Source organism: Carassius auratus, chromosome 10 (genome assembly GCF_003368295.1).
Source record: "Carassius auratus strain Wakin chromosome 10, ASM336829v1, whole genome shotgun sequence".
NCBI classification, from domain to species: Eukaryota; Metazoa; Chordata; class Actinopteri; order Cypriniformes; family Cyprinidae; genus Carassius; species Carassius auratus.
This window is the reverse complement of record NC_039252.1, coordinates 20,797,280-20,809,790: the sequence shown is the minus strand read 5'-3', so window position 1 is coordinate 20,809,790 and position 12,511 is coordinate 20,797,280. Positions and strand designations below refer to the sequence as shown.

At 34.8% G+C, this 12,511-nt stretch overlaps 1 protein-coding gene across 3 annotated transcripts in view; it reads left to right on the top strand.

The window, feature by feature from the left end:
• The window catches only part of LOC113110318 (single-stranded DNA-binding protein 2-like), a 34,255-nt gene extending 26,615 nt beyond the window's left edge, over positions 1-7,640 (top strand). The window contains exon 5 of one of the 3 annotated variants that reach the window (XM_026274433.1): positions 2,416-7,640. In XM_026274433.1, the coding sequence (XP_026130218.1) occupies positions 2,416-2,526 (111 nt within the window). In that variant the 3' untranslated portion in view covers positions 2,527-7,640. The other 2 variants (XM_026274434.1, XM_026274435.1) reach the window with 2 other exon arrangements.
• The last annotated feature ends 4,871 nt before the right edge of the window (positions 7,641-12,511 follow it).

Sequence of the window (12,511 nt, the reverse complement as noted above, 5' to 3'; positions counted from 1 at the left end):
TTCTTTTGATTGTTGTTAAAATGCTTTCTGCATTACAAATGTTCTTCCTGTCTTGGCATTATGCATCAGATGCGATTGTCACACACAATCCCAGATATGCATTTCGTCTTTGTCTGATCGCACGCTCTGAAATTCAGCATATGCTCAGCTTCATGAAAAAGGGTGACTGCTAAATGGCTTAAATGTTACTCAAACTATGCCACAAAAACTTGTAATTTAAAAATGTTTGGAAGCTTTGGTGCAGGTCAATACTAAAATAGTATTGCTTAGAGTAAAAGTTTTTTTCCCTGTAGCATTGTAATGTATGTGTAAATATTCAGAAATTGAGGTCCTTTATATTTGTATTTAATTTTATTTTCCCTGAATTTTTACATGAATCCTTGATTCTGCCTAAATAAGAATACCTATAAAACCTGATAGATTAATACATTCTAGCCAATTTTATTTATCTTAATGATTTACTGGTCTTATAATAATTTTGGACTAAATGCCAATTTTATATTTCTATTCATTCATAACTTCAATAATATTTTTATTCATTTGTATCTACAATAAAATTAATAATAATAATTTTATATATATATATATATATATATATATATATATATATATATATATATATATATATATATATATAATAAAAATATTTTCATAGTATTAATGATATCTAAATAAATGACTTTTAGGGGAAAAAAGTGTTTAAATCAGCCATTTTGGTATGATAGTATTATTTTAGTTATTTATTTAATTAAAGTATATATAATATAGTATTTATTAATGTTGAATTAGTTCTTGAATTTTTATACATTTTAAATTAGCTTGTAGTTTTTTATTTACCGGTAGTTGTTTTCATTTAAATCTAAGTTCTAGTAATGTTATGTTTCCTAACTCTTTTCAAACTTTTTAAATCTAATTGTTTTATTTTTAATTGTATTTTTCATTTACCTCAATTATTTTATTTTATTTACATTTGTATTTAATTTTTTCATTTAACAATAGCAACACTGATTTAAATCTATATTAGATGACTTTGTGGTACCCAAATTTGTATTCAGAATGGCGACAACCCCACTTGCTCTATTTTAAATGAATGATTTTGAACTTTCTGGAGTTTTAGTTTGTTGCTGTAATGTTTTCTAAGCAGAAGAAGCTCTGAAACTTTTGCTGCAGTGCTGTATGAGTGGTGTGGGTTGGCGGTACGAGGCAGCGAGTCAGTATTTGAGCTTCAGCTGCCTCTGCCTGTGTAAATGATGAATGAGCAGCGAGTCGGCAGGCTGAGGAAGAGGAGGCAGGCGGCCATTCGCTGCCTGACAAGCTCCTTCATAATGCAGGATAGGGATGCCGAATGGGATTTGGGAGATGCAGGTGGTCTTTTCTTCCCTCTCTAATTTTTTTTTTCTTCTTTCAGCAGTGAAGAAGATTCATTTTTAATGTATCGGGAGCATGAGCTCCCCCAGAAATGGAGAATTAAGGCAAAATATAAACTCCACTCCACTGAATCTTCTCTGGCTACACCTCCTAACGTGAGCTGAAGTGGAATAGAGAGATGAGAAGCCGATAGATGGGAGTTCATAATTTTGCATATGCTTTGAATAAATTTGCATCCAATAACACCATTGGTTCCTCTAAGACTCACTTTCTATAATTGAATACTTTCAATATGATACAGTCCTTAAAACGAAAAGGCAGTTTTGATGCAGTTTGTTTTGACTTAACCTCGCTTTTGAAGAGTTCTTTAGAACTTGTTACTCTTGTTTGTTCATACTTAGGATTAGAGATTCGAACAAACCCCAAATCATCATGTTTTATCAGACACCATTTACTTTTAAAATCTAGTTTGATTATTTTTAAGCATATTAAGTATTTATCAACATTTAATGTTTTGAATTTGTGTGTTTGAAATGACTTTTACATCCTTCGGCTCTCTGGGATTCAATGACGGCGCATCTGACAGCATGCTATTCAAGGCAGCTTTTGTGCGTCGCCCCAAAACATCTCCAGGAGGCCCTGCTGAATTAATTAGGCATCCAATTAGCGAGGTTCTGCATATTAATCAAAGCAGGATATGACACTGAACAGATTTCCATTGATGAGTGTTATGATTGTGACATGAACGATCATAATGACATCAGTACGTCGCCGCACTTTGAGTCGCAGGAGTCGTAGCATGACGCACAGGCACAAAAATGCCTTTAAACAATCCATAACTGCTGCTTTAATGACATGCATTTACTAAGTCTGCATCAATGATGCTTTCTTTTTTTAGTCGAATGATTAAATCAAGTGCTTTTTTTTGTACTTGAACATAAACATATAATAGTATATGTTTGGGGATGTCCATATTTTTATGCGCTCTTTTGTTTAAATGTCACCTTTGACTGGGTCTGTCCTCTCTCTCTCTCTCCACCACGCCAGGGTTATTACAGAGTCTGTCGGATACACCTCGGATCAGCAGAGCCTCATGGGAGGGATTGGGAGAGACGTGGATGTAATGATTGTGTATTTCTGAGGATATGCTCTCTTTGATAGATCCGTCTGTCTGAATCTCAGGCCAATGACACAGCGATTTCTTTCTTTCCCTTTCTCCTCAAACATCCTCAGAGAGAGAAAAAAGAGTGTCTGGACATCTTTGCCAGCTTGAAAGAAATTCGATCAATCAGTCAGAAGGAACTGGAAGCCTGTTTCCACCACAGTATAAAAATAAATTAATTGTCACTTTTTGTCTTTCTTTTCTGAGATTCTGTCTCACAATTTAGACTTTTCTCTCACAGTTCAGAGAAAAACAACAACTCATAATTGCAAAATCAAAATGTACAAGTCGGAGAAAAATATATCTCGCCATTGTGAGAAAAAAAAAGGTCATTAGCAATTAGCTTTTAGCGGAAATAAAAAAACGTACATTTACATTTAGCAGATGCTTTTATCCAAAGTGACTTACAAATTAGGAAATTGAAGTAATCAAAATCAACAAAAGAGCAATGATTTGCAAGTTCTATAACAAGTAGTTGTTAAGAACAGCACAGATAATATAATAAATCAGACACATTCTTTACATTCACTATTTTCCACATTGCGTTGTAGGTGGTTGCGATGCCATTTGGTGGTTTATAGTGCATTTCTTTGTGGTTTCTAGGGTGTTCTGTGCGGTTGCTAGGGAGTTATGAGTTCGACGCATCACTGATGAAGTCGTAAGGAGCTTTGGCATTAATTGCAGTATCACTGAGGCTCGCTGAAGTTGGTGTTTCTGCCAGTCGCAGCGCTGCTGTGTTCAGTGGTAAAGATGGGCTGCTGGCAGGTGCTGTAGTTTGTGTTCACATTAGAAACAGGCCTTTTTCCAGCTGCTCCCATTTACTTCTAATCTACAATCTAAGTAATCTGGCATTCTGTCACAGATACAATTCTAGTCTATTCCAGTCAATGCTCCATTCCTGCAGAATGTGCCCTGGAAATGAGCTGTTCTCCGTCTAGACTTCTATATTTTAATAACACAATTGCAGCTCTGTTTTTCCCGCTATAAAAAATAAACTATTACAATCAGTTCATCTTACTTTTTGTATGATGTTTAATTGTTTGGTCAGACCTCATTTAGAAAAAATAAGAATATACCATGAGAAGGAAAAAGATAAATCAGATCTCTTTCATATGATGTTTGAATTGTTTCTCCATGACAGAAAGGAGGTTTAAATAAAGAGCAAACGGAGAGCTTTTAAGTTTCTTATCTTATTTTATACCCCATAAGATAGAAAAATCAAAAAAAGCCGTCTTCAAAGGTTTGTCTCTATATGTGACACGTGTCATTTCTACTAATTTTGTTATTTTATTTTATTTTACTTTACAGTATTTCATTTTAAAGCCAACAGGAAAGAAAAAACAAAAGGCAGCTTCACAGATTAGTTTTTTCTGCTGGTAAGACACATTTATTTATTTGTTTGTTTATTTTTAGATCTCAATTTAAACTAACATTTAAAATTTTCAAATTGTTAGAAGACTAAATCATATAATCAAGGCAGTCCAAATCTGCACTGTATGTGAGCAGTCTCATTTGTGATGAATTTTATTACTCCTGAAAATGTTATGTAAAAGAATTATGATAAATATGTAAAGTCTGCTAAGCTATGAAAGAGCAATCTCTGAGCTATAAAGTTTTCCACAGGGTGCTACTTTATTCACACTCGCATGTATAAGCGGAGAAAGAGGAGTCATATCTAAGAGTTAATGATATTTAAGGGAGCAGTTTTACAGGCCAGCAGCAGTAAGGCAGTCCTTGAGCCACATCCAGACCTCTGATGAACTGATAAAACACTGGAGTGCACATTCACGCTGGCGCCGAAGATGGCACAGCCCTGCCATGCAGACGTGGCCAGACCCACAAGCCACAAGAGCACCATGAGCTCATGCTGCAGAGAACGGGACAGGCCCATTTGCTGACTAACATCACCAGAGTTGAACTATGGGGGAACTGCTGGACTGAATACCTCTCTTCTTGAGCCCTTAAGGCAGATTAGAATCCGGAAAGATAAAACTGAGATCAACATGAGTTTGGAGGGACGTATGTGAAGAGCATGACATTTTCAGTTGAGCCCAATCCAACCCCACCCAGAGGAACCACCCTTCCGTCACCCCACATGGCCTCTGTTGTAGTTGGTGCCAGAGGACACACCCTTCACTTATACTCTTAAATATCACCTTTTATCTCAGATGTTTGTCCTAAAAAATAAAAATGAGACAAGTTCATTTTAAACCCCTCATGAAAGAAAATTCAGAAGCCACACATTCACAGATTTTCCACCTTTACACATTTGTCTTTTCTTGAGACATATTTGACATAAATAATGTTAGTATTTTTATTTTATTTATTGCAAGACTTCTAGATTTTCCAAGAAACAGAAGTTTGTAATCAAAGATCTCAATATAAACTCTTAACATTTCTCATCAAATTCTTCCAAATTATCTAAGCTATGCAGTCTTTAGCAAACTTTTGGCAAAATCTTGCAGCAAAAAGTCGCTTTCGAAGCGGTCAACAAAGAATATGCTTGTCAAATTTGATTTCATTGCAAAATGTGTGAGGAAATATTTGGACCTAATGTGAAATTCCAGATTGCTTGGACTGGATTTTGATGTCCACTGAAATTTCATGAATAAAAAGTTAAAAATGACCACAAATTAAGAGTATAAAGCTACAGTATTAAATGGATGTGAAGTGTATAACTCAGATAATTTGTTCTTGGCTAAATCTGATGAGAAATATTTGATTGTCATTGGGGGCAATCTGAGCACATAATGAGATACTGAGTCATCTATTGAAAATCAAGAGGATTACTGAGGCCTTTTATTTTGAGAAAACATCTGAGAAGCATTAGAGTCTTAATTTGCTCTTCATCTTGTCTAGGAGAACCAATCGAGATACTAAAGCGATCCCATTTGTGATTTTTCTTTCTTGTGTTGATCCTCAGAGTTCACCCTGTACCGTCCTCCTATATGGTTGGATTGAAAACAACAAAACTTATGAAACTCTAAAGGAAATCAATGTTAAATTATTAGAGGCTTTTCCAGGGTGAAACATCTGAGAAGCACAGGGGTCTCTATCTGAGCCTCATTGCTGTCTTGGAGCAACAATTGAGAAATTAAAGAAGTCTAATTTGTTATCTTTTTCCTGTTGTTATTCTTAACATTTAAGAATCAACAGTGTGAAAAGTACTCTCAAAATTTGAGAGTATTGAAAGCCACAATGCTATTGAAACAAGGAGGCTTTTTTCTTCAGGAGAGACATCTGAGCAGGGCTTTTTATTTTGGGTCTCATTGCTGTCTTGGAAGAATCTAATTTGTGATTTTAATTTCCTAAGTTGATTCTCAAAGTTCACCCTTTACCAACCTCCTAACAGCCACAAAGTAATTGTGATGACAGCCACAATTCTTAAGAAACTTGGATCTTCTTTCAAAAGAAACATCTGAGAAGCATCAGAGTCTCAAATTAGTATTTTTCAGAAGAAACAGTTGAGATGTTAATAAATCTCTTTTTTTTTACATTATGTTGGTTCTCAGATGTGATTGCATTGAGACCTACATTGCTTATGACGTGATAAAGAATGCAAATGCAAAGGTTCTTTCTCAGGAGAAACATCTGAGAAGACGGCTTCTGTTTGAGATATCTGTGCACAGAATGAGATATTATTGAGGCATCTATTGAAACCCTAACAGAGTACTGAGATCTTGGACCTCAAGAATACATCTGAGAGTTTCAGTTTGCTATTCATTTAGTTTAGGAGAAACTATTAAGATATTATATAGACGTCTTATTTGTGATTTTTTGTGTGTGTGTGTGTGTGTGTGATTTCTCAAGTTCACGCTTCATTGACCTCCTGCTGACCACAAAGTGATTGGAATGGAAGCCACCACGAGTGGCTGGTGTTGTCAGAAACCACACGACGGGTTTGTTGTGGTCACGCGTGGGACATGTCAGTGTGCAGACGATACTGTAATAGTCGGCTCTAATTGCTTTAGTCGGATGGAGGAGTTTCCACACAGTGCGGTTTATTTCGGGCGAGCTCTTGGATCTCATTCCTCGTCTAGCGTTGGTGGACCTCCAGGGAGGTGCAGTGCACTGGAGCCGTTTCCTAGGCAACCCTTTTTTTTTCATCTGGGCTTTGAAATGAGGACCTGATGTGATTGTTAGCAGCTTGGGCTTGCGCCATTTAAGTATGCGGCTCTGTCTTAGCCTTCACTTCCCTGAAACACCATGGCATCACGATTCCCATGACTGACATATCGTCTGATGGAAGCACATTAGCGCACCATCAATAGGAAATATGCTAACGTAAGGGGATCAGTGATTCATATTACATTTGTTTGGTTTTGTTGGAAATCCATGTTATTATGCGAAGGTATGTTTTTAATGACATTGGAATCGTTTTTATTGGCCATTTGTGGTATGTTCCACTGAAGTGTATAATTATATTTCAAGTGCGATCATCATTTACAGTCACTAGCAATCAATTTCAAGCAAGCATCACTGTTACTATTAATAAAAAAGGACAAATAAATCGTATCTAAGGTATAGAACACACTAGTAACCACTTAGTAACCGGCCTTATCATGTATCTATTAAGTTACTATACATATGTTTTACTTTAGCTGTTTTGCGACTGCAAATGGGTCTCCGGTGCAGGAAGTGTGTATATTTAGCATTCACGTTGTCATCTTTTTTTCTCTCGTTTGTCATCAAGTTTCTCAGTTTCCTGTTGTTGGTTGGGTATTTGATAACAATTGGCTTTTGGCTGTTGACATTCAGTATAATGGTCCAAATAGGACATGTGTTTACTGCACCTTTAGATTCTGTTCATGGGCCCTATATTTTTTTAATTATGCAGCATTTTGTTTTTAGCAAGTTTTGGTTTAACACAATAATTTTTCACCTTCTATTTGACCCTCAGAAATAAACAGGCTGTTTTGGCCACTGTACCATTTAATAATCTCTGTTTTGAATGGCTAACCTCTTCAGATAAGTGATTAACAACGCCTCCACTAAAGCTGATGAATATGGTGTTTGTGTTTTTATGTAAACACGGATGGTCATATCAGGAATTTAACAGTTTTTCCCTGAAGATTTCTACTTGCTTTGCCAACATTTTTACTGGCACCAATACAAGCAATTATTATTATTTATTATTATTATTATTATTATTATTATTATTATTATTATTATTTTAATTTATATTTATGTATTATTTTAATTAATTAGTTTTTCTAATTTTTGTTTTAAATAAAATATTTTTGTATTATTTAATGTGTGTTTTTAAACAAACAATTGTTTGGAAGAATGTGGTGAGAAATGTTTAAATTCCTTTTGAGATAATGAGCAAAATTTCAGCACAGAATGAAAATAAATAAAGAAATAAATGATATATTTAAAAATACATACATAAACAAATATATATGTTGCTGTTTTTTTCTTTTTAAAGACAGTTTGCAACAATGGTTTGCAATAGCTGAAAATCAAATAATTACTATAATGATAAAGGAATAAATTAATTAACTAATTTTGTAATTTTCAACCCTTTCTTACTGATACTGAAACTATACATTATTTGAATTAAAAGAAAAAAGCTCCATGGAAGATCAGTCAGATCGTTTTACCTCTAAAATTAGTTTAAATTGTATCGTTTACTCAACCCGAAGTTGTTTCAAACCTGTAAGTTGATTTTTCCTCCTGAACCCAAAAGAAAATATTCTGAAGAATGTTGATAAGCAAACAGTTTTTGGTAGCAATTGACCTCCATAGTAGGGAAAAAAATACTGTGAAGTCAATGGCTACCCGCAACTCCTTGCTTGCCAATGTTCTTTGAAATATTATCTTTTATGTTTATGTATGAAAGTTCATTTGAGATTTGGAACAACATGAAGGAGATCAAATGATGATAAAATTTAATTTTTTTTAGTGATTTCGTTAAGTTTAAAAAGTTGGCAAGCCAAGTTCACAGCCAAATTTCAGTCTAAAACTAAATAATAAAATCAAAATTAAAAAAAAATTATATTGTGCTAGACCAATAAGGCAAATGACTTTATTGAGCCCTGATATATTAATAAATTAATGTTTTTGTGTTGTGAACATAAGAGTACATCAGAAAGTACTATAGATTTCTCTCTCTCTCTCTCTGTATGTGAATATGAGCTCAGATGAACTTTTTACATTCAGCTGAATGAACCTAAGAGCAGATACAATGTCAACACAGAACAGCAGGAGGAGTTCTCGCAGTAATCGCATATTTATGCCGATCTGAGCCGGTAATCGTCACTGCAAAGGCATCGCAGAACGTTGACAAATGTGCGTCGAGCACTCCTGCCAAAACAAAGACGGAACAGACTTCAGGCCAGCAGCATTGTCGGCTTCCCAGGAGAAATTTCCAGTCCAAATGTTTGTCCACTCGTACAGCAGAGCTGGCAGCCAGAACGGGATGTTTAATACTGTTCCCTGTAGCGGATTTGCCTCCTGGGGAAGTGCAGTGGGGTAACCATTAGCCCCTTCATCCCGTCCCAGGACCCCATGCTGGTGACCCAGACTGTGTGTTATACCGATTAAGAGGCTTGATTTGAGGATGGCAGAGTGGACCCCAAATCTCCAAAAGTCCTTAACTGACCCCAGGCGCATCATGGGAGGCATTTGTGTGCTTTTCTCATGTTAGTCACTTCTACAAGCAATTCAGTTGCTGATATATTGTGGTCTGCCGTTTTATGTGGTAACAGATGGATGTTCATGGCAGGCTGCGTCCAATGTTCCCAAACTACTAAATGGGAACAGTAATGAGAAAAAAAGTGTTTTTAATTAATTACTTTATATCCAAATTTCTTGGCTGGATTAGTTTGAAGCTCAACACTTTGACACTCTCCATAACATTTGTTGTTTTCCTTTTTTAACACACTATATTACAGTTTACAGAAAACATAGCCTGCCGTAACAGCTTTATGGAGTGACTAACTACATATAGTGATGCTACCAACTACATATTTTTCATTATAATGACCACAGCTTATTTAACTAACAAATACAACTACTTTTCTAGCAAATACAAAATGCAACTTTTTTTTTTTTCAAACGGGTGTCCATGCAAAATTGTAGGGGTAAAAATGTGTCCAAAAAAAATTATTAAATAAATAAATTGAATTATTATTAAGAACTTAATAAAATAAAAATATAATTAATGCCATACAAATAATGTATTATTATTATAAAAAATTAAAAGGATATGTCAAAGAAAATAATAAAATGTCTGATAATATTAATAATAATAATAATAATAATAATAATAATAATATATAAAATAATTTATTATTACAATAATAATTTTAATTATTATATATATATATGTAATAATACTTATTGAATAATACTTATATTTGAATTAAATTAATTGTAATAATCAATCATTTAATACATTATTATTATTATTATTATTATTATTATTATTTTCTTGTTTCAGTGAATCCACCTTTAAATATGTGCAAATAATTTGTAACATATAGTATTATAAAATTACAAAACATATTATGGTCCTCGAACAATATTAAGGTACTATAACAATACTACTATTTTCAAGACAAAATGTGTAAATTACATTATTGTTGTTGATGATGATGATGATGATGATAACCAAATTATTATTAATATTAATATATTTAAAATACATTTATTCTAATTATTTTCTGTTTTAAATGGTATTAATTATAATTGTTATTACTGTTGTTGTTGAATTGTTCAATAATAAAAAATATAATTTATTACTATTATTATCAGTAACCAATGATTCAATTTTAAATAATAATTTTTGACATTCAGAAATGTAAATTGACAAAATCTACTTATATTATACTACACCAATACTAATTTGCTTCTGTTAATCGAGGAGTTTCCTACTGACTGTTATGTTTTGGATGCACTCATGTTGTTATTTAGATCATTCCTTCATGAAGGTAGCTTGTGCAATGTGTTCCAGAGTTTTGATGACAAACTGGTCAGTAATCAGCACAAATAAGTGCCCACAAGTAACACTGATGAGTCATGAGTGTCTCTGATATTGACAGTGGACCGTCCGTTAGCAGTTCAGCGCTCTCCAGTCACTCATTCACGCTCCCTGTCGCAGGTAATTGATTTCATTAATCAGTGCTAATCGGGAACACACTCCATAACCACCAGGAATCAAGTGGACAGCACAGGTGGAGGGACTCTTGCGGCAAGCTGTTAAGTTGTTAATTGTCAGAAGTCCTTTAATTAACATTCTCAGACTGGACACAGGAGGATGGACCTGCCAATTGATGGCAAGGGTCTGGCATACGGGGACAAGCTCAAACGATTGCAGTACTAGAAAGCTCAAGCGATTGGGGTACCCATAACTGCTCTGCCAAACAGCATTCATCAATGGGATCTGTGCTCCTGTTGACAGGTTTTAAAGCTAAACCTGTGCATAAATAGCTGTTAAGCTATACCCGGCGTGCCGAATATGCGTCAAGCCACGCTGTTTTAATCCTTTTCCGTCTCCTCTTAAATAAACTCCCAGCAGGATGTGCATTTTATCAGTTCCCTCACAATTCCAAGAATGGCGTTATTACACTCAGCACTTCAGGCTCTCTGTTGCAAGAATGTAAAGCTTACAGGCCCATTACACTTAACTGAAGACTTAAGAAACGGCTGAATTAAACCCAAGGTGCCACTGAGCCAAACGGTAACTGTAGTCCCTGAAGAGTAACCGCTCAATAATTCATAATACAAATGCCTTTGCCAAAAGGTGGTAGGTTTACAAGAGGTGGGGCAAGTTTTATTTGCACCCAAGCTTCATCTTAAGTGCCTTAAAGGAATAGTTCACTGTGTTGGGGGAAGTAGCTTTTAAAAGTAATGCATACTGCTTTACTCCATGAAAAGGTTACTAATTGCGGTATTTAGTTACTTTTTATTGAAATGAATGCATTGTTACTTTTGCGTTACTTTTTGTCACCTAGGCTGGACTTGAATGAAGGAAGTGTCTGTTTCTCTCAACACAGGGACAGGAGATCTGTAAGTGAGAAATGGGAAAACAAAGTAACTCATATTTTGTTGTAAATGTAAAAGTATTGAGTTACTTGGAAAAGTAATCCGATTATGTAGCTTGATATACTGAAAATGCAAATATATATTTAGCTGACGCTTTTATCCAAAGCGACTTACAATTTCTATTTATGTCAGAGGTCGCACGCCTCTGGAGCAACTAGGGGTTAAGTGTCTTGCTCAGGGACACATTGGTGTCGAACCCGGGTCTATCACACCAAAGGCATGTGTCTCATCTAATGCACCAACACCCCCCCCCCCAAATAAAAGCTTAAAAAATTTGCGTTAATGCAGATTCATTAAACGGCATTAATTTATTAACACACAATTGATGCAGCACACTTTTTCTACTTAAAGTACTCATTTAAGGTACATTTTTAACAGATAAAAATGTGCGATTAAATTGCAATTGATAACGAGTTAACTCATTACAATTATGTCTGATTAATCGCAATGAAATATTTGAATTGATTGACAGCCCTAATATATTATTTATGTATTGATTTTTTTTATTCATTGTAATTCTTTCACTCTAATTTATACTTATGATATATAATGCCTTCATCTTGACAGTGTCTTGCATCTTGACATTCTGCAAAACTGGAATTAATAGGATTGAAGGATGAGTGCATTTTGGGGTGAACAGTCCGTCTAACTGTACACGAGAGAATCAGTGAATCTTTAAAAATTAAAAATTAAATTAAATTAATGCATTTTAGCAGACGCTTTTATCCAAAGCGACTTACAGTGCATTCGGGCTGTCAATTTTTACATATCATGTGTTCCCGGGGACTCGAACCCACAACCTTGCGCTTGCTTGTTTGCTAGCGCAGTGCTCTACCAGTTGAGCTACAGGAACAGTAGATCAAAGTGATTTTCAACACATTCTCTACACCGCATTCAATATTCAGTTGTATTAAAAACACCCGCTACAAATCC